Source organism: Mustela nigripes, chromosome 10, assembly GCF_022355385.1.
Source record: "Mustela nigripes isolate SB6536 chromosome 10, MUSNIG.SB6536, whole genome shotgun sequence".
In the NCBI taxonomy this organism is placed as follows: domain Eukaryota; kingdom Metazoa; phylum Chordata; class Mammalia; order Carnivora; family Mustelidae; genus Mustela; species Mustela nigripes.
Genome location: NC_081566.1, coordinates 62,567,951 through 62,591,177, shown reverse-complemented (window position 1 = coordinate 62,591,177; position 23,227 = coordinate 62,567,951). Strand labels below are relative to the sequence as shown.

Here is a 23,227-nt window from a genome sequence, read left to right as displayed (position 1 = left end):
TGCACCTCCACGTCCACTGCAACATTATCTCTAGTAGCTATGATACGGAAGCAACACACATATGCACTGATACATGGGGAAAGAAGACGTGTTACACACACACACACACACACACACACACACACACACAGGCATACTACTAGGCCATAAAGAATGGAATCATGCCATTCATAACAACATAAATGGACTTAAGAAGAATTATGCTAAGTGAAATAAGTCAGACAGAGAATGACAAAAACTCTAAGATTTCGCTCCAACAAACAAAACAAACAAAAATGACCACCATCACCACCACAATGGAAACAGACCACGGATACAGAGAACAAACTGGTAGTTCCCAGAGGCTGTAGGCAGTGGAGAGGGATCAAAATACGGAAAGGGAATGCAGAGTATAAATATCCAGTTACAAAACAAGTCAGTCATGGGGATGTATGGACAGCGTGAGGAAAACAGTCAACGACACCGTAACTTCGTGTGGTGACAGGCGGTAAGTAGACTGAATCCTGAGGATTATCTTGTAATACATAAAGATACCAAATCACTCCGATGTTCCCCTGAAACTAACAGGACATAGTATGTCCACTACGCTGAACCCCCAGCACTTAACACCCTGCACTGTAACTGTCTAAGTCCACGGCTCCCGACACCACCAGCTCCCTGAAGAGAGAAATTACAATCATTTCAATCCTTCCCCCGTCCCTAGCACACAGCAAGAACGTAAGAGGTTTTGCTGAACGGGGACGCTAATTCAAAAAGCCTTTTCAGTTGTTTTAAAAAATCTTTTGCTTTTTTTCCCTACTAGCATCAACCACCTCTCAGAGAAACCTCTGACCTTTGTCCTCCTGGTCAGCTCTCCACACATAAACCAGATCATTCACTTCCCTAACGGGCACCTTCCAATGGCTCTCCACCCATCCAGAGTAAAATCTGGACTCTGGGGCACCTGGGTGGCTCTGTCGTTAAGTGTCTGCCTTCAGCACAACTGATTTCAGAGTCCTGGGATCGAGCCCCATACTGGGCTCCCTGCTCAGTGGGAAGTCTGCTTCTCCCTCTCCTACTCCCCCTGCTTGTGTTTCCTCTCTTGCTGCCTCTCTGTCAAATACATAAATAAAAATCTTAAAAAAAAAAAAAAAATCGGGACTCTAACCCTGGCCTGCAAGGCAGAGCACAGCCGGACCTGCTCTTCCCTCCCACGACTCAGCCCCTCCTCGCTGTGCCCTCCCTGACCTCTGATGCCACTCACAGGTGCCCCGCAGCCCTCCCAGCACCATCAGGGCGTGTGTCACTCTCACTGTCCTCCACACCCAACAGGAAGCAGCAGTGCCCACGCGTCCCCCCCACGCCCCTTCCTTTTGCTTTTCTTCAAAGCATCTTCCACGTGCTGTTTTATATACTTGTTTTACCGCCCCTCCGCTCCTCACTACAAGTAAGAGCTCCCCAGGGTCAGGGACACTGCACTCGCAGCAGCACCCAGACGACTGCCTGGCGCACAGCACACCATCTGCTACGCGGATGACAGAAACTCAGACTCTCAGCCTCTCAGCAACTCAGCTCCTCTGACTGGCAACCCTGAGTGTCCACCATTAGCTTCCTAACTGATCAAAGGGAAGGGGCTTTCTTGTCAAATGGATCTAGGTGGAGAACCAACCCCAAACAAACAGTTCTCCAGGAAGGTAAGGGGGAGCAAAGGCGAGAAGCTTCAACTGCACAGCTCTGAGAACCCGAGCTCTCCCCACCACCCTGCCTCGCGTCAACCAGCGAGAAAGCTGAGAGAGGTTCACTCTCATGTCTTAACGACGTGCAACTTAAACAAGAGAAAAAGAGAAGGAATGGCCCTTACCTGCCGCAAAGAGGTTCAGATTGGGGTGGGCAGCTAGGACCCAGAAACGATCATGGTCCCTACGGAAGGTCTGAACCCCAGTCCTAGGAAAGCAGAGGATACACAAAGGAAAATATTAATTTCCGAGTAATCTTCAGCTTATCACATACAAGAGCACTGAGCACCGAGTGTAAGCCAGCACACGGATTAAAGATTAGATCGGGGACAGCAAGTTGCACATACTAAGTAAGGGGAGTCTTGATAAATTCTACCAAAAGAAAGAGGAAACCTCACTGACCCTAATATTTTGGTATTTCAACTTCCCCTTATTCATCATGATTACCTTCAATTCCACATTTCTTTCTCTAACTACTGAGGAACATGCTTAAATTTGGAGGAGAAAAAGAATGCATGTGGAAGTTGTATTTGACAGGAGATCTGTAAATACGGGCTGATCTCTAGGCCCCTTGAAAACATCGGGTCAGACTTGTCCATGTGCTGAAGATGGGAGAGATGCACAGAGGCAGTCCGATCTGCCTTTTAGGAGAAAGAATGACAGGCAGGAGGGGCTTTCCCCTGGCTTGGGTCACACGTCATCACATCCCCCGTACCGCTTGGACATATCCCAGACTCGGATGCTCTTGTCCTCCGAATTGCTGAGGATCAGCTCTTGGCGAGGATGGAAGACGGCACAAGACACGTTGTTGTAATGACCGCGGCAGGTGTCAACCTCCCACGCCTTTGACTCTGAAGGACCAGAGAGAATTAGATCATCGCAACTCTCTGCAAGTTCAGGACTTAGAATTATGGCATCTCTGACCAAATGCTAGGAGCTACTCCAAAATGCTACACAAGTAACTTCTCTCTGACAGGGCAATTTTTCCATTTAAGCCTCTGAATCTCAGTATGTTTCTTCTTCCAATCAGACCCAACCACCAATGACAGCACCTCTTCTCTTCTCCGTCATTATCTTCTTACCCTGTTTTATCACTAGCTCTTATGGTAGAATAAATGCAGGCTCTATAGCTTTTAGTCACCACTGTATCTCCAGAGCCTCGAACAATGATTAGCACAAAGCAGGTACTCAATAAATATTTTTTGAATGTTTACTCTTAACTATGTTCAGAATCCTCAAAATCATGGGGCACCTAGGTGGCTCAGTTGTTAAGCATCTGCCTTCGGCTCAGGTCATGATCCCAGGATCCTGCGATCGAGTCCCGCATTGGGCTCCCTGCTCAATGGGGAGCCTGCTTCTCCCTCTCCCACTCGCCCCGCTTGTGTTCCCTCTCTCGCTGTGTCTATCTCTGTCAAATAGATAAATAGAATCTAAAAAAAAAAAAAAAAAAAAAAAAAGGAAACCTCAAAAATAGGAAACCTTAAAAACAGGAAAAAAAAAGAATGGGACAATTTCTATGCTCCTAGGGTTAGCGTTAAGAACCCAAGGTAGGAAAATGGGTCACTAAGTCCAGAAGACTTGGCTCCTTCACCTTGTTGTCCAGCAGCCAGCTCTTCAGACCCAGTGACACTGTCCCTGGTCTACTCACCGTTCATGCGCCAGATCTTCACTTGTCGGTCGTCTGCCCCAGAGACAATAAGGGGCATGGTGGGGTGGAAGGCAGCCCAGTTTACGCCACGATCATGACCCTGTGGAAAAAAAGAAGTGGTTCTTCTACGGCAGCTTTGTAACCATCACTGAAAGCAAACTAAAGCACCACCAGGTGGTTATCAAAAACATCTCTGATTTTTACTCTTCCAGAGAAGAGTCAAGGGATTATGGTAGTCTAACGTGAGAGTTAGTACCAACCCACCCAAAATTATACCCAAGTTCTCATGGCAATTCCCAAATCTTTCTACCCCCAAAGTCAGCATCACTTGCATTTGGGATACATTGCCTTGTTCTGTTACCTATTTATATGTTATTTCCCCAACTAATTATTAGCCTCACAAGAATAAAAACCAATTTTATAACTGGAAGAAATGTGGTCAGAAAACTCTCGGGTGAGTCCCAATACTCTTAGGAAACCCACAAGGCCAAAACTTCTTACCCTGTTTTATCACTAGCTCTCATGGTAGAATAAATGCAGGCTCTATAATGTTAATAATGTTAAGACATTATTTGCCTTTTTCACTTTCACCCTCTCCTGAGGATGTTTTCCAGAGGCTACGTGACATGACGTCATTGCTTTGATGGCTAACGGAATGTGTGCTTATGTACTTTATGTTTTAAAAAGTTCTTACTTTTAATTACAGATATGGTAAAAACTGAAAGATATAAACCACATTAACATGAACTCTTTGGGGTCCTCAGTAAGTCTCAAGGGTATACAGAGATTCTCAGACCACAAAGCTTGAGAACTGCTCATTTTCAGACATCTTGTACTTAGTTGTACTCAGTACTGCAACAGGACAACAGATAAGGTAGTCTCCGATTAGCAGCGTTTTAGAGAGACTTCATGCTGTGGCGTAAATCCCCTGGGTTTTAGAATCTGATCCAAGTTCAAATCCTAGTTCTTCCATTTACTAGACACATGTGAATTTTGGTAAACTGCCCAATTTCTCTAAGTCTCAATTTTTTTCATCTGTAAAATGGAAGTTACCGCTATCTGCCTCAGAGGATAGCTGTGAGGATTAAATTAGATATTTTTAAAAACCTAGTTTCTTTCTCTAATGCTCTTCTGTTTCCTCACCACGCACACAACTTACTCACCCAGGGCTGGTCCTTAATAACTCTGATCACATCAGAACCCCCACCCCACTCCCTACTCTCACAAGAGGCATGCGAACGGACTCTGCTCAGAGATGCGACAGAGCCGACACCAGCTCTCTCCCTCCCTCCCCCCTGGGCTTAGGAGGTGACGTGACTCTCCCTCAGATGCCACAGAGGCTTCGCCTCTCCCGGCTTCCAGACTTTCTGTCTCCAGAGCCTCCACACAATGCCCAGCACTTCACAGGCGCTGCACAGATCTCTCCCCCAGGAGGGAACGAGCGAGCGGCGTCCTGTCCCTGCTCCCCCGACGAGAGCCCCGATGAGCCTCGAAGATCAGTACCTCCAGCACGTGTTTGACCACCGCGTCGGTCGTTCCGAACAGATCGACCCCGGTTATTCCTCGCACGTCGGACTCCACTGCACCAGGGGACAAGTTTTTTTTCCTTAGACCTTTGAAGGGAGGAGGAGTGGGATGGAAGACACAAAATCCTGTTACCAAAGAGAGCCCAGTAACAGTGGCACGGGAAGGTGCAGGGAGAGACTAACGTTAGCGACAAAGAAAGGAAAAAGAAATCGGGAGAGACTGAAGTCGGTCAAGAGCTCCTATCTACCTCTCTAAAAACGCTCACGATGCTGACGTACTGTGATGAGCCTCTCTTTCCCTCCCTGAACGCTTCACAGCCCTGCTACTGGGATCTCCTCCCCGAGGACGAGGACAGCAATACAGACTCCTGACCCGGCACGCTTCGCCCCAAGAGCTGTCTCCCTGAGATCATTCCCAGTCTTGTTCTTGAACTGTGGCCTGAAGCGGTAAACCTCCCATTTCCACTTTCAACTTTATGGCAACTATAGTAACTTTTCTTCCATCATCCCAAAAACCCTGGAAGAAAAGCCATTTGGGGAATCCACAGCTCCGTGCTTCTCAAGTGGGAAGCTGCTCGGCCACTCCACGGGACAGATCCAGAGCGCTAAGGAAACGAGGCCTATTTCCTCTCTGCCACCAGCTGTTTGGTGGCAGAGAGGAAACACATACAACTCTGCGGAAAGTGTACTCTTCTATGTGACTCTTGCGCAGGGACAAAAATCATTTCAACTGTCATGTCCTTATGCACAACAGAACTTCATAATGTACTCGCAACAAGAAGACGGCTGGACCAATGTGATTTCTTTCCTTTAGATCACGACTAATAAAATCTAGTTAGGCCCAAAATAAATTTTATAAATAAATAAATGAATAAATAAAAACTGTCAGTCCTTTTAAGCTCTTACTTTAAAAGGCTGGTTACAGATCTGAATGTGTACTTTGCCAACAAATCTTCTGGAGGCTAGTTTCGCTGGGAGGAAAGTCCCATAATTTGAAAACAACAGAAAAAGGACACCAGGGTAAGAACAGTCTTATTCACACAGGACCCAAACTCAGGGCTCAACTACACCTATCTTTAAAGACTATCTGTGGTACACAACGAAAGCTACGCTTGTTAGCATACTTTACAACTACTTTACATTTAAAAAGCACTTTGTGATTTTTCAAAGCACTCAATTTTACATTTTACACTTGATTACAGATGTTCTATAATTTGATCCGATAACAACCTTAGAGACAGGCAACCAGGTATAATTATACTTTAATAAGAAAACAGAACTGGGACTAAAATTCTATCTTTTGAAGTATTTGTGGGGGAAAGCGGAAATTCAAACTACTGGCACTTGTAAAATAAAAAAACAAGTATCCACAATTGGGGGAAAAATAAAATCTATCACTGAAAATAAAACTTAAGTCACCTTAAGTCTAAAAGTTGGCCTCTGTAGGAAAATATAAAATTTAACTTTAATGATTACATTTATCTTTGTTTTAAAATTACAATATTAATATAAGCTCTTCTCTTCCAGTGGCATGTAGACATCAGCACTGGGGAAACAGTGCTAAGAGGGCCCAATGGCATCAATCATCTCGTCCCCTGTCCAAGATGAGCACTTAGTCAACAGTAAGAGAAATAAAACGGATGCTGTAACAAAAATGCACTCTCCAAACCTCCGTTTAAGTACATCATCAAAGGGATGTCTCTTCTCACTTACTTCACTTGTCTCTTTAATGGGATCTGTCAACTTCTTCTAATGGGTCTGGTGTATGAAAGAGAGTCAAAGGAAGACACAGAGACAGCTGTGAGGAACTTCACCTCCAATAAACTTCAAAAAACACATTAAAAGGAAAAGCCGTATGACAGAACTCAAGCCTCTGCTGCACTTGCTGTCATGATTCAGGAAAGGGGGCAGAGCAAAACCACATAGATGAATAGTGACAGGCAGTGAAAAAGATACTTAGAGAAGAAATATTTGAGCATTTGAAAAGCCACTCACTACGACTGAACGACAAATGGAAAATTTCTACAGCAGCTACTCAAATCCAGAGGGAAGGGAGTTCACTCTCAGACTGGACCAGGCTGACGTACGCTTCCCAATGGGGGCCAGGGGAAGTAGTAGAAAGAAGAATAAGGACAGGAATTGGCAGCAAATTAATACTTTTTTAGTTGTCATTTCAAAGATAAAGCCTGAATTACATGGGCTTGACATGCAAAGGTGTAAGCACATTAAGATAATTTAACTGTCAGTTTACTTGGAAGATCAAGCTAAAAAAACAACCTATCTTCTATATCTAGATTGTAAATATATTCTCTTTTAAACATACTTTTCCAGGCTAACAGAAAAGATTCGGGTTAAGTAAGCCCCAAGGGGCTCAATTCTCACAGCACAGATAACCAGACAGGTTTTTCTTTAAAGATCTCTGTTTTCTTACTGTATATTAAGCTCAGGTAGACATTCCAAACAATTAGGATTTTCCGCAGTCCTTTAAATGTGAGGGTATTCATTCTCAAACTAAGAATGCACTTTTCCTCTCCCAGAGTTACTACCTCTGGTCCCTAAAAGACCTGAAAGCTAATTCCTCTTCCTGTGTTCAGACTTATTCGAACCCAGGCAAAAATAACTTGGCTAAAAAGAGTGTGCTGATCTCCAGAAAAGGAAAGAATAAATGTAAAAGTCAAACTCAAAGCCCCTTTAGGTTAAAGACCAAAGCAACTCCTTTCACTCTCGTTAAGGGGTTACTGGAAGTCCAGAGAGTTTTAAGTGGAGAAAAACACTTAGAAACGGGAAAGAGAGCATTCACATTAGTAAAGCAAGTCAGCACAAGGTCCTCAGTATCACATATGCTGAACAAGGCCAGCAATCGCAGCTGTTAGACGGTGACCCATGCCCTGCACACATTCAAGAGCAAGTAGAAACCCCAAGCAGGGTCAAACTCTCTTCTCGGTTTTAATTCTGACGTAAAAATGACCTTCAACCTACAAACGTGAAGAAAAGGATTCCTTGCTTTGGGCATTTCAGGTTATCAGTGAGACTCCATCACCCAAACTGGCCCAATCACCATACCAGGCCACCGGCACCTGCTGTGCCAGCGTGGGGGCGCGGCCAGCACTCGCAGAGTGGGGTGGAGAGGCCCCTCTCCGAAGTCCTAAGGGCCAAAGCATCCCTTAAGCACGTAACAAATTAACTTCTTTATGATCTACAACAGCATTAGCTGTAGACCATTCTCATGAGAAGTGAGAAAACAGTCACTCCAAGGATCAGAGTGGCACTCGGTCCTGTCACAGAGCTCTGGCTGGGAGACGCTCTTCTCAGTACGGGAGGCTCCCCAGCAGAAACCAGGTGAGCCAGCTGCAAGCCCTGAGGCTCCTGCACCCAGAGACAGAGAGGGCGCTTTGAATGTGTGCACAGTGAAAACCACGGAAAGCCACAGCTGGGTTACTGAGAGAGTCAGTAAGGAGCCCCCGGCATGAGCGGTGAGGAGAGAGCACAGGCTTCATGCTGCCTGTGCTAACCCCTCTCGGCAAGGCTGGTCACATCTGGGTGTACTTTAAAAGGCCTCATCAGTCTGACGAAAAACTGCAATGGCAAAAGCCCCAGTGGAGAAGAGTGCAACTTGCCCATCTCCCATACACTCTTGCTGATGCCACTGCCCTCTAATCCTGACCCTCTGAGAAGCGCAGACGGTTCTAGAAATTCTAAGACGAGAGTCATCACAATGGTTTGCCATGACACAGGACTCAGACGGCCATTCCCAAGTTCAAGATAATATGTAACGTACACTGAGTTTCTGTCAAAAACTCTTCTCATGGCTGGGAAGGGGAGGGGGCTAGAGGGATGGGTAGGAGGGTCTGTGTCACCTAAATTAGTTTCCAGCTCTTCAGATCTCTGCCACGCCAAAATACGTACACATGAGAAAGTTGAAAAGTTAAAAAAAAAAAAAAAAGACCCAAAGGTTCTGCTCTGCCTCTGCCCTCATCCTCCCCCAGCTGTTTCCATGCTGCACGGACCTTACCCCGCTGCTCCGGCAGCATTCCGAGCGCTGCTCCCAGAAATCCAGCTCTCTGACTTGCTGTTCCTAAGTGGCTCGTACAAGGGGCAAGCACTGCGGTGCTCCAGCCCGCCATGTCACCAGCAAGCTGAGAAAAACTATGACCTGGGCCACACAATTCAGACGGGTGACACGTTTGCCACAAAAAAGAACCAGGCCAAGGACCCCTGAGTCCTCCCTTTCATAGAAGGAAACAAGTGTTTTGCACTCTAGCCACTGACTTCCACAGAACCCCAATCTCTAGGAATTCTGAAGAGCAACAAGTAGAGAGACAATTCAGCAGGTGAGAAGCAGACTTTACTGGGCAGGGAACCACAGCAGCCAGTGTTCCTTTTCCACGGTCCAGCCATCCATGAAGCACTTCCAGCCAGCAGCCTGCTGGCCGACCGGCCTGCCCGCCTCACAGGGGCCGTCCTTCCCGCACGTTTACGGGCTCGGCTTAGCAACTTCTCACGTCTCCCCTACACAGCGCCAAACAGTAAATCCTTACGCCCAAATCAAGATAAACTGTGAAAGGAGGGATTATCCCAACTCTCCAAAATCTATAATTCTATTTTCATTTCTGGTCACTTTAACTTCTAGAAGTCTGCCCACTGAGAGGTTTCTTGGACATAAAAATCCCACCCTCCCCTGGGCTCCCTACATTAGAAGAAATGGAGGGATTTTTCTATTTCTAAGTGAGGCCATAAGATTCCAGAATCTTGCTTCCCTGCGTTAATCTATCCCCAAAATTCATTTTGGTGGAAGATGGTTTATTTCACTGGAAGGCATGACTCTCCGACATTCCCAGGTACACAGATTCTCTAATACAGCAGCATCTAGATTTTAACTACAAACTCTTCCACCTACCAAGTAAAACTCCCTTCAGGTTAAATATACTTTCCAGAGTAGCCACTTTCCTCAACAATCCGCTAATGCAAATAACCATCAAAAGCAGACTTCATACCCTCATAAGCAGAGACGCTATTACGTGAGAACAGAATATTCTAACTTCTCCTGTTCTAGGCCAACTACCGTCACTATTTTAAAAGCAATTGCAGTTTTGCGCCAGACATGATGAGGCTGTCCCCTGAACTTGGGCAGCTCACCAGAAATATCCCAAACACGCACAGTCTGGTCCAGGCTGGCTGACACAACCAGGTCTTCTGAGGGGTGAAACTGAGCACACATTACATAATGGTTGTGTCCTGTTAACACACTGCAAGAAGAAAAAAGAAAGACAACACCAAATTAGAGGCAGGACTCAACAGACTCCTACACACTAAATACCACTCTCCACACTAACAGATAACCGTCCCAATATTCTTTTTGGAGGCAAAGGCAAGTCACCCTAACAATTTTGAACTAGTAACAGTAAGCAAGGTCAGCTCTCTTAACAATAGTCCCCTTCTTTCCTCTGATGCTTCAGCATTTAAGTGTTACTAATTGCAGGAGACGTACACTGCACTGCTCTCCTCTCCTATTAAACATGTTCATATATCGGGGCACCTGGAGGGCTCAGTCGTTAAGCATCTGCCTTCGGCTCAGGTCATAATCCCAGCGCCCTGGGATCAGGCCCCACATCAGGGGCCCTGCTTGGCGGGAGGCCTGCTTTCCTTCTCCTAGTCCCCCTGCTTGTGTTCCCTCTTAAACTGTCTCTCTCTCTGTCAAATAAATTAAATCTTAAAAAAAAAAAAAAAAGTTCATATGTCAAAATAAATGGAGTCATAGTAATTTATACTGGAAACTACCAGTTTGATTTTGGTGGGATAATCACTCTTAAATAGCATCATTTTCAATGGTCCTTACAGCTTCACGGAAAGCTCAAGACCTGAACACAAGGCAGGATGATGGTCTAGACCTTAACTCAGGTTTCATGGGAACAGAACTGAAAACTAGCTGAAAATTCTGTTCTAAAAGTCTAGTGATGCCCTCCCTTCCCTGGCAAGAAGTGATTAGAAAATCCAGACTGTTACATTACTAACAAGACTGCCTCTATATTTATCATCTGTAAAAGCATCTTACAAATAAATGAGTAATTAGTCAGTGGGCAGGGCCCACCAGGGAAGGGAAAGGATTGCTGTGAAGGGAAGCTCATTATGCAAACACGAGGCAGAACGAAGCCTCTCTCTCGGCTGTATCTCCTGCTTTACCAGACACAGGTTCTAGACTGCCAGTTCCACACTCGGATGGTCTGGTCATCTGAGGCGCTCAGAATCCAGGGATATTCCTGAAAAACAATCCAGACAAGGGTTTCAACACTAAACAAATGTGTTTTTTTCGGGCTCTGTAGCCATCCCTCTCTTTGGAGGAAACCCCCCATTGCCGGGCATCTCAGCTGTACTAGCAAAGGGACCACAGCTTCTTTCTCCTCCCCACCATTCTACCAGCTTTTCCCACAGCGGCACTTTCCCCTGGAGATTTCAGAATGAAGCCAGACAAAGGCATAAAGGATTATGAGAGGCGAAGAATATGTATCGTTCTTACTTTTACGTATATGTGTGTGCTTACATGTATTTCTACTTATACACAGTTAGTCCTGTCAATTAAGATCCTATGAAAGGATCTTCTCTCTTTCACGCTAGGATTAGAACACTGTTTCACGGTCTGACTCCTGTCACACCATCCAGTCTCAAAAAATTCCCATCTCAGGAACCAAAGCACAAAATAACATGGAAAAACAACTGAGTTCTCTTAGAGTCTGTAAGTTTATTGAGAAAAGGTATTTCTTATTCACAGTAGTAATGTTCAGTGCTTAGCACAGAACTTAGTAAGTACAAGGCACACATCTACTTATCCAGCCAAAAAAATACAAGAAACTTTTTCTGAACTTTCCAACTGGATGGCAACTTGTTCTGGACAGATCTTCAGCATGTCCCTTACCCCAAGGACAAAACAATCTGCTTCACAGATCATTTCATCGAGTGGTTATCATTCTCAAATGTCTTCCTTTTTTTTAATTGATCACATATATTTCTATTAATTACCTGACATCACTGAAAACCAGATTTTTCCATCCCTAAAATGGGGTTATTATTGACATTTCTGAGTTGAATGAGTCTTTGAAGGGGACCATTCTGTACATGGAAGGATGTCTAGCAGCGTACCTGGATTCCGTACACCAGATATGGGCAGCCTTTGTGCCCTAAGCCATGACAACAAAAATGTGTCCAGACACTACCATGTCCTCTAGAGGGCAAAATCCCCCGCGGTGGAGAACCATGGAAGAGGTATCCAAAACCATTCAGGCCACTCAGTCAGTGTTCCATTCACACTGGCCGCCTCCTCCTCTCATCATTCTAGACTTAAAATAAAAGCAAATGCCACAGGGTCTTAACACTGCACATGATTTCCTCAAAGTACCAGTAGTGCTGGAGGTAAAAATTTGGGACGAAAGGACTCAGAGAATGGCCTTAATAAAATGTATTTCCTTCATTTTGTTCTGTGCGTTGAGAACAGAAAGAAACAGAAAGCACTCTTGGCTTCATTTCTCATAAAGTGAAGCAGGCCCTCCAGGACTGAGTGTCAGCAGGACGGCCTCAGCACCAGCCACGAGCTCACAGCAAGGCCTGCGCCGTCTGAGAATTTTCTTTTTCCTCACGGTAAGTGCACTCTTTGATCGCCATCCTCTATTTCACCTAGCCTCCTCTCTGGTAACCATCATCTTGTTCTCTCTAGTTAGGAATCTGTTTCTTGATCTGTCTTTGTTTCTCCTTCACTCATTTGTTCTATTTCTTAAATTCCACATGAAGGAGATCATTTACTATTTGTCTTTCTTACTTATTCTGCTTTGTATTATATTCTAACTCCATCCGTGTCCCTGTAAACGTCAAGACTTTATTCCTGTTTGACACTGAACATTCCACACCCCTCTTTATCCACTCATCTACCAACAGACACGTAAGATGCTTCCACAGCTTGGCTACTGTAATTCATGTGGCAATAAACATGGGGTACGTGTATCCATCTGAATTAGTGTTTCTGTATTTGGAGGGTAAACACCCAGTAGAGTGACTACTGGATCATAGGGTAGCTGTAGTTTTATTTTTCTTTTTTTTGCAGAATCTCCATCATATTATTTTTCCAGAGCGGCTGCACCAGTTTGCATTCCCACCAACAGTGCATTAGAGTTCCGCTTTCTCCATCCTCACCAACACTTGTGGTTCCTTGTGTTGTTGATTTTGGCCATTCTGGTAGGTGGAAGGTGATAGCTCACTGCAGCTCGGCTTTGTATCTCCTTGATGCTGAGTGACGCTGAGCATCTTATCAGGTGTCTGCTGGCCATCTGTGTATCTTTGGAAAAATGTCTGCTCACCTCTTCTGCCCATTTTTTAATTGGATTATCTGGTTTCGGATGTTAAGTTTGTTGTTGCTCTTGTTTTTAAAGTAGGCTCCACCACCAGCATGGAGTCCAACACTGGGCCTGAACTCACATCCTTGAGATCAAGACCTGAGCTGAGATCAAGCGTCAGATGCTCAACTGACTGAGCCACCAGGGACTCCTGGGTATTAAGTTTTTTAAGTTCTTTATATATTTTGGATACTAAACCTTTATCAGATGTCATTTACCAATATCTTCTCCCATTCCACAGGTTGCCTTTTAGTTTTGATTACTGTTCCCTTCACTATACAAAAGCCTTTCATTTTGATGTAATCCCAAGTTTATTTTTGCTTTTATTTCCCTTGCCTCAGACCTTATCTTAAAAAATGTTGCTACGGCTCAGGGTGCCAAGTCTCTGCCTTCAGCTCAGGTCATGGTTTCAGAGTCCTGGGATCAAGCCCCACATGGGGCTCTGCTCAGCAGGGAGCCTGCTTTCCCCTCTCTCTCTGCCTGCCTCTCTGCCTACTTGTGATCTTTCTGTGTCAAATACATGAGTAAAATCTTTTTTAAAAAAAAAAGTTGCTAGGGCCAATGTCAAAGAAATTACAGCCTGTGCTCTCTTCAAGCACTTTTTTTTTTTTTTTTTTTTAAAGTAAGCTCCATGCCCAGCATGAGATCAAGACCTAAGCTCAGATCAAAATTCAGCTGTTTAACCCACTGAGCCATGCCAACACTCCTCTGGGACTTTTATGGTTTCAGGTCTCATATTTAGGTCTTTAATCCATTTTGAGTTTACTTTTGTGTATGGTGAAAAAAATAGTCTAGTTTTTCCAACACCATTTCTTGAAGAATCTGTCCCATTGTATATTCATTCTTCATTTGTCCAAGATTAATTGACCATATAATTTAGGGTTTACTTCTGAGCTCTCTATTCTGTTCCAAAGATCTGTGTGTCTCTTTTTATGCCAGAACCAGACTGTTTTAATTACCACTGCTCTGTAATATAACTTAAAGTCTGAAATTGTGATACCTCCAGTTTTTTTCAAGACTGCTTTGGCTAATCGTTTCTCAGCCTTTTGGCTAAGATCAAGTGAAGGCTGCTTTGGCTATGCAGGGGTCTTCTGTGGTTCCATACAAATCTGAGGATTGTTTGTTCTACTTCTATGAAAAATGGTGTTGGTATTTTGACAGGAATTTCATTAAATCTGTAGATTGCTTTGGTGAATACAGACATTTTAACAGTATTTGTTCTTCCAAACTATGAGTATAGAATATCTTTCCATTTCTTTGTTCATCTCCAATTTCTTCCATCAGTGTTTTATAGTTTTCAGACTACAGGTCTTCCACCTTTTTGGTTAATCATTCTCACATGTTTTTGTTACAATTTTTGCAATTGTTCTAAATTTTTTAAATTTTACAAAAAGAAATAAACTATACTTAACCAAGAAGCTCTTGCTTATTTCTTTATATTCTAACTGAATTCAAGAGACTTAATCAAGAAGCAGTAGAAATTAAATCTAATAGCATAGAATTATAGAAAGATCCAGACAGGTTGAGACTGGATAAAAGGCTGAGTCTCTAATCTACATTTAACTCCGTCTTCTAGGATACCTGACAGATCAAAGAGTAGAAAGCCTAGTTAAAGTAACAGCCTCTACTGCACCTTAAAATCCTAGGATTGAAACGTTTGATTGTTCATGCTTCAAACTGATTAGCTCACCAAAACGGCATCTAACCTCGATCTCCCTCCAGACACACCTACTTAAAAACACCCCACATGGAATTAGTGAGCAAACTTTTGTTCGCTAGCTCAGCAAACCTGAAATCAAATCTCTGCTTTTCCCAATAGAGAATCAATGCCTTCCTTATAGAGCCCACTGAATCCAATTCAATTCAATTCAATATAACCCTAAGTGTTTCCTTTCCCAGAAGGAAACAAAAGATCAACAACAAAGCAGAAAGGTCAACACCACACAGATTCCAGAAGAGCCACTCCAAGACCTCCAATAATTCTGGTATCAAAGCATGGGTTCTTGAGATGCAAGTAGAAGATTCCACAGAGAAAGCGAAGAATGCTCTGCAACTAGAGGTACCATGGCTACTTACGTGATGAAAAAATGTGGTGCGAATGTAGTCCAAATGCCCAAGCAATGTGAAGAGACAGCGCCGAAGCTTGTAATTCCACACCTGCAAGGAGAAACGCAACTAAGCAATAGGACACAAGGGTCCTGAGCCTCCAAGAGCTTCAGGTTTCTCAACAAGTACATTTTGTTTATATTTTTTGGCATTTCTAAATAAGTAGGAACCCTGATAGAAGTCTTGTTTAAGACTTGTTTAAGGCTGGGGCACCTGGCTGGCTCAGTGGGTTAAGTCTCTGCCCTCGGCTCAGGTCATGATCTCAGGGTCCTGGGATCGAGCCCTGCATCGGGCTCTCTGCTCAGCAGGGAGTCTGCTTCCCTTCCTCTCTCTCTGCCTGCCTCTCTGCCTGCTTGTGATCTCTGTGTGTCAAATAAATAAATAAAATCTTAAAAAAAAAAAAAGACTTGTTTAAGGTTGGAGGCAAAGAGATCAAAGATGAAAACATACGTCTGCTAAATATATGGAGAGGGGAAAAAAAGGCAAGGCTAGGGACAATTATGGATAGGTTTTTCCTTTCTTTGGGGAGAAACCATCCCTATTTAATAATATGAGACAAGGGGTGCCTGGGTGGCTCAGTGGGTTAAGCCTCTGCCTTCGGCTCAGGTCATGATCTCAGGGTCCTGGGATTGAGCCCCACATCGGGCTCTCTGCTCAGCGGGGAGCCTGCTTCCTCCTCTTTCTCTGCCTGCCTCTCTGCCTACTTGTGATCTCTGTCTGTCAAATAAATAAATTAAAAAAACAAAACAAAAACAAAAACATGAGACAAGAGGTCTGCACAGGCTTAACTCTTTTTTCCACTTCATAATTGCGTTCTTAGCTTGAACACTGACCCCCTAGTGTGTTACCTACTACCTTAAATCAGGATAAAAAAGCGGGACAGATACTATGACTCAAAAGGAAACAATAAGGGGCACCTGGGTGACTCAGTGGGTTAAAGCCTCTGCCTTTAGCTCAGGTCATGATCTCAGGGTCCTGGGATCAAGCCCCACATCGGGCTCTCTGCTCGGCGGGAAGCCTGCTTCCCCCTCTCTCTCTGCCTGTCTCTGCCTGCTTGTGATCTCTCTCTCTGTCAAATAAACAAATAAAATCTTGGAAAAAAAAAAATAAGGAAACAATAATATAACACACGGTATCATCTTCTCTTAGACTGCTAACTTGGTGGCAAAGGATGCCCATACATTCACAGCCTGTACTGGGCAAACAGACTTTAATTCATTGCTATGGAAAATACTACATTGCCCAGTTGGGATGGACTAAGCAGACAAACATCACATTCAGATATAAAGTTGAGCTAACTACTAAAGTACCACGTATCAATGAACCTAACTAAGGAAGACACTAAACCAGGACCAGAAATGTAAGCACATACTCCCATCCAGAAAACCTCCCAAAAAAGTACAAAATTATGAGGTCAGTGGCTTCTTAAAAGCATTTTAACATTTAAAAAAATTCTTTTTAAGATTTTTATTTATTCATTTGACAGAGAGAGAATGAGATCACAAGCAGGCAGAGAGAGGGGGAAGCAGGCTCCCTGCTGAACAGAGAGCCCAATGCAGGGCTTGATCCCAGGACCCCAGAATCACAACCTGAGCCGAAGGCAGAGGCTTTCACCCACTGAACCACCCAGGCACCCCAATATTTAAAATTATTTTTACCATCTACCCCAAGCCAACTACTTACTATTCCTTTTTTACTTAAAAAAATTTTGATTTTCATTTGTGAATTACAAAAGGTAGTACCATTTCCCGTAACAAATTCAAACAAACTGAAAGTATGATCGTCCAAACAAGAAGGCAAGCTCTCTGAAGGCGGGGTCCTTGTCCACCATGCTCAACACTATCCCCCAGCACCTAACACAGTGGCCACCACTTCGGAGGAGCTTAACAGGTGTGTGTAGAAATGAGAAAAGGTGAACAAAAAGAAACATCAAAGTAAAACGTGAACGTATCCCAATACTTTCACTGTCACCTGCTCAATTATCTATAAATAAAATACAGGTACACAATGAAGTTTGAGTGTCACACAAAAATTAGATCATAAATACTATTCTTTAACTTTTTCCTCCTTACAGAGTTCAGTGTTTTAAACGACATTTCCAGCTTCAAACTATCTTGACTCCCTTACAGTCCTCTATCGAACTCCAGAACTGTGTATCCTTAAAGATCTACAGGGTTTTTAGACTTTGGCTATCTGTGCCTTCCTGTGGTAACACTGCACACCCCGCCAGCTAGCTAATTCCTTTATTTAAAGGCCTTACTGGAATATAATTCAAATCCCCCAAAATTTACACCCTAAAAAACATAGAATTTAATGTTTTCAGTACATTCAAAGCTGTGCAACCATCACCACCACCAATTTTAGAACACTGCCCCCCAAAATTATACTCAATCGCTGTGACTCTCCATTTCCTTCCAACCCCTCTAACCTCAGACAACCGTCTACTGTTTGTCTTTACTGATTTGCCTATCTGGACATTTCATATAAATGGAAAATAAATCTTTTTAAAAAATAATGATGTGGGGAAAAAATCCTTTTTCTTACAAGTCACGCAGTCTTTCCTTTCTTAAACAGATTATAAGGAATCCAAGTTAACCATTCTTGATAGTCAATGGCCATCAATATAAATAACAAATACTTCACTAAAAATATTAAAAGAAAGTGATATCCCGAGGAGCTTCTGAGATCTATCAAGTGGTTTGAGCTTCTCCGTACCAGCAAATAGTGTGAAATCTAAAAACAGAAAGAACTGTCCTTCCTATAATTCTAAGGCCTCTTTTATCTGTGGGCAGTCAGCATGTGTCACGCCTGTCACCTAAGTTATGCTGTGTAATCTAGAACATAATTTTCTGAGCTAGCTTCTGAAAAAATTATCTTTTTTATGAAGTAAAATTCACTGGTTTGATTTGATACACATGTTTAATGCAAACTTGTGGAAGTAAAAGAAATTTTTGATTTTGTTTTTTTTTTTACAGGTTCAAAGACTCTGCCTCTAGATTTGCCTTTATCAGTCAAGCTTCTTCAAAGAGTTGCCTATATTCTGCTGCCTCACTTTCTCTTAAGGGGCCAGCATCACTAACATCTCCCTCCTCCAGCAATCCAAAGGTTACGTGGTCCTGGTTTATCCCGACCACTTTTCTCCTTTAAATTCTTCTCTCCTCCCTTGGCATCCAATAAGCTTCCGCTTCTTCCCCGTGGTTCACCTCCAAGCTCTCAAATCATTCTTTCCTACATGAACTCTACTTCCTCTAGCTCTTCAATGACAGCTTCTCATTCAACATAATCCCAGACACCTTTGGTGGTAGACACCTTCTACCACCTCTGCTCCGGCTCCCTCCTTCATGAGGCCAACACCCAAATACGACTCCAGCGCAGACGCGTCTCCACAGACTGCCCTTAGCTACCTCAGGCTCATCAGTGTCAAGACGGTACTCATTACCCATCTGCCACGGACTGAATGTCCGTGTCCGCCCCACAGTCACAGGCTGGAATCCTAATGCCTGATGTGAACGGATTAGGAGGCAGGGCCTTTGAAGAGGCTGGAGGCCTCCTCCACCGATCAGTGTCCCGATCAGACAGACTCTGCAGAGATCCCTCACCCCTCCGCCACGTCAAGACACACAGCGGGAAGGCAGCCATCTGCAGCCAAGAAGAGGAACCTCACCAGAAGCTGACGGTGCTGGTCCCCTAATCTCTCACTTGTAGCCTCCGGAACTATGAGAAGTTTCTGTTGCTATAAGCCACGCAGGGTGTGGAGCAGCCCCCTCAACAGGCCAAGACACCATCCTCCGCCGGCACTCCAGGAAACTGAACCTCCTCATTTCTTCCTTTCCCCGTAAACGGTACACCGCTCCCCCAACGCAGTGACCTAGGCTAGAAGCCTGCAATAAACGCCATCTCGTTTGTCCCCTTACCGTCCCTCCGGCAGACTCCCTGATGCCCTTCCTTAAGCTCTCAATTCCATCTCTGTCTCCGCTGTGAAACACCACCGCCTGAGGTCAGGCTCTGCCCATCTACCACTCGGGCTTATAGGACGGTCCCCTAACTGGCATCGCTGCATCCAGCTTGCCTGCTTCCTCCAAACCATCCTGTATACCACCATCCACGTATTCTTTAAAAAAAAAAAAAAAAAGTGAATCTGATGTCACTTGTCTATTTAAACCCCCGTAATGGCTCCCAAAACTTCTGAGACACCCAAACTTCTGAATACTGCAAATAAGCACTCCATGATCTGGCCCCTCTTGTCTTCTGGCCCTTCTCACACCTTTTCTCCAGGGTTTATTCACACAAACTCATTACCTATCTCAGATGTATCCAGCTGTGTCATGCTTTTCTATCTTTGGCCTGGACTGTCCTTCCCGATTTCACTTTGGTTACCTCTCCACTGTATCACTCAGCAAGCTGTACATGCTCTTATTTTGGATGTATATGTATCTCCTCCATTAGAACATTTCTTATTTTATTAGAATATTTTTCCATTTCTTATTTATTTTTGAATTCCCCCCAAAATAAAACAGTGTCTGGTACAAGACAAGAGTTCAATGAATGTCTCCTGGATCAGTGTCCCTGATAACATCAGAAGCCTGAGCTCTGTGTGAATGTGATGTCCTGTTTTGGGTCCCTTCCATAACTGCTCAAACCCAAATCTTATCCTTTACTCCCAATCATAACAGACCCTTTGTACCTTAATCTTATAGTCATCTCCTCCAGAAACAAACAGTGGCTGCTGCTTGTGGAAGTCAATGCCTCGTACTGGACCTGAGGAAGAAAGCAGGCAATGTAGGTTAGAGAGAACTGTACTTCCTAATCAACAAGGTGATTCTTTATTATTATTATTATTTTTTTTATTTGACACACAGAGATCACAAGTACGCAGAGAGACAGGGGAAAGCAGGCTACCCACCGAGCAGAGGGCCGGATGCAGGGCTCGATCCCAGGACCCTGAGATCATCACCTGAGCCAAAGGCAGAGGCTTTAACTCACTGAGCCACCCAGGTGCCCCTCCAAGGTGATTCTTATTCAGGATGCAGTCCTTTCATATTCTCTAAACCTAAACAAAGCTTAAACTACCCCAGAAGTCAATAAATACTAAGATCTCTTCAATTTCCTCCTAGAAACTGTTATCTTACCATCATGTTCATCAAACTTGTCGATAAGGGTACACATCCGATAGTCCCATAACTGGATGACTCCATTGTGTAAACTGGTCAGGATCCAAGGTCTTTTGGGGTGAAAACTGAGCCCTAGGATGAAAAAACAAACAAACGGGATGATCCAATTAGCTAAGCATAGGCCACAATAGCACCCCATCAATTCGGATAGGAAAAACAAAGAGCTAAGCTGACCCTAAGCTCATACACTCACTCACTGACCGCCAGACATGAATATTATGCTGTTCGGTGCTGGATTTTGTTACATTCCTTTAAATACTGCTAGATTTTGTTTTAGGATGTTGTGAGGTTACTTGTTTGGAAGTCTGCTTTTAGCTTTGTTAGCGTGAGCACACAACAGCCGTTAGTCTCGATCTAATTTGGCACCACGGTGAAGGCGATGCCGCCTGAGGCCCCCAGGTGATGCCCCACAGCATGAGGCCTTCAATTCTGACAAGCAGGAACACAAAACTACTCCCAGCTCTGAGTGAGTGCAGGGATTAGTTGGCCTTCTTTCTAGATGCTCTTTCCCAGGCTCTGGGTCATTTTCTCACAGGCTAATGTAGATGAGGACTCAGACAAAGGGCGGACAGCATCCCCAGCAGGACTCCGGTGTTCCCTTTGTAGCTCCCTCCTTGGTATTTTTGTCCAGCAAATCCTAGCTGTCTTCAGTGAGCCACAGGGCTCTTTCCCCTTCCCTCTACCACAGCCTGGAAAGGCTCCAGGTGCTGAGCTCAACCAGCCACAGGACTCTCGAGAATCACTCTCCTGCACTGCCTGTCACACACACGGTGTTCAGTTGTACAGCTGTTTGAAGGTGGAAGGTCTTTTTTCACTCTACGATGACTGGAAATGGAAGCCCACAGAAGTAACGACTGCTAACTGTCTGGAGTATATCCTTTCAGACCATATCATTTTATGAAAAGGAAATAAGTTACACAAACTTCTTTTCTCTATTAGTTATATACCACGGATCTCATTAAGTATATATAAATATACGAACTCATTCTTTTTAACAACAGCAAAATACAAATGTACCACATTTTTAAATTATTCTAGTGATAAGCACTGAAGATTTTTCCCCTAATTTTCATCTACCAGAAACGGAGCTTAAAGAAAATATTTCTAAACATTATCTAGTCTATTTGCATTATTGCCATTTTAGGCTAAAGACCTGGAAGAGGATTGCTCAGGAATACGGTATGTGCGTTTAACATTTTCACAGATACTATCTGACTGCAGAAAGACTAGGAGCATATAGTCTGATCAAGTTTCTGAAGACACCAATTTTGCACACATTGCCCAACATGAATGTTATTGGTTATTTGTTGTTTTGTTTGTTTTACTAACCTAAAGTTTTAAAAAAAGGTATTTAACTTTTTAAAAAGATTTTTTAAGGGACGCCTGGGTGGCTCAGTGGGTTAAGCAGCTGCCTTCGGCTCAGGTCATGATCCCAGCATCCTGGGATCAAGTCCCACATCGGGCTCCTTGCTCCGCAGGGAGCCTGCTTCTCCCTCTGCCTCTGCCTGCCATTCTGTCTGCCTGTGCACGCTCTCTCCACCCCCCTCTGATAAATAAATAAAATCTTTAAAAAAAAAAATTAAAAAATTAAAAAAAAAAAGATTTTTAAAAAAATTTGTCAAAGAGGGAGAGAGCGCGTGCGCACACGCAAGGGGAGGGAGAAGCAGGCTCCCCACGGAGCGAGGAGCAGGATGTAGGACTCCATCCCAGGACCCTGGGATCCTGACTCAAGCAAAAGTCAGAGCTTAACCAACTGAGCCATCTTTTCTTTTCTTTTTTTAATATTTCTTTCATTATTAGTGAGTAGGAGAATATTTTCATTTACCTACTGAACACTTACATTTCTTCTAAGTTGTCTATTTTCCCATTAAAATTTTTTTTTTTCTGGGACACCTAGGTGGCTCAGTCTGTTAAATGGCTGCCTTTGGCTTCGGTCATGATCCCAGGGTCCCGTGATGGAGTCCCACATCGGGCTCCTTGCTCTGTGGGGAGCCTGCTTCTCTCTGCCTCCTCTGCCTGCCACTCTGCCTGCTTGTGTGCTCTCTCTCTCTCTCTCTGACAAATAAATAGAAAATAAAAACTTTAAAAAATTATTTATTTCCTTTGTGGTATGTAGTAATTCCCTGACAGACAGTAGCTCTCGTATAGTCAAATACCTCTTCCCCCCATTTTCCTTCCCCTCTGCCCCGTGAGAAATCAGAAGGGAAGGTTCACGCACCACGCAGACCGTTTCGGCCGGCCACAAGTTCCGCCACGACTCCCACGAGACTCCGACACTGCTCGGAATCTACTCCCACAGGAACGGTGGCCTCCGGTTTTCGAGCCACTCAGTCTACCCCAGGCACTGTACCAAGCAATCTCATACATTATCTCACTCCAGTTCTTTTTTTTTTTTTCTTTAAGATTTTTTTTTTAATTTATCTGACAGAGATCACAAGCAGGCAGAGAGGCAGGCAGAGAGAGAGGGAGAAGCAGGCTCCCTGCTGAGCAGAGAGCCCGATGTGGGACTCGATCCCAGGACCCTGAGATCATGACCTGAGCCGAAGGCAGCGGCTTAACCCACGGAGCCACCCAGGCGCCCCTGTCTCACTCCAGTTCTAAGAAGAACGTTAATCATGTGCATTTTAGGGGCGAGAAAGCAGAGCTTTAGGAACCTCAAGTAAGTCGCCCAAGATCACACAGC

General features: G+C 44.1%; 1 protein-coding gene across 1 annotated transcript in view; it reads right to left on the bottom strand.

Moving 5' to 3' along the window:
• Window positions 1-23,227, bottom strand: part of COPA (COPI coat complex subunit alpha) — a 45,054-nt gene that overhangs the window by 20,777 nt on the left and 1,050 nt on the right. Inside the window, exons 2-10 of the mRNA XM_059413522.1 lie at window positions 20,503-20,616; window positions 20,058-20,131; window positions 15,344-15,424; window positions 11,070-11,146; window positions 10,026-10,135; window positions 4,867-4,976; window positions 3,364-3,463; window positions 2,431-2,566; window positions 1,841-1,923 (exon numbers count right to left, since the gene is read on the bottom strand). Of these exons, the coding sequence (XP_059269505.1) occupies window positions 1,841-1,923; window positions 2,431-2,566; window positions 3,364-3,463; window positions 4,867-4,976; window positions 10,026-10,135; window positions 11,070-11,146; window positions 15,344-15,424; window positions 20,058-20,131; window positions 20,503-20,616 (885 nt within the window). The remainder of the gene's footprint in view (window positions 1-1,840; window positions 1,924-2,430; window positions 2,567-3,363; window positions 3,464-4,866; window positions 4,977-10,025; window positions 10,136-11,069; window positions 11,147-15,343; window positions 15,425-20,057; window positions 20,132-20,502; window positions 20,617-23,227) is intronic.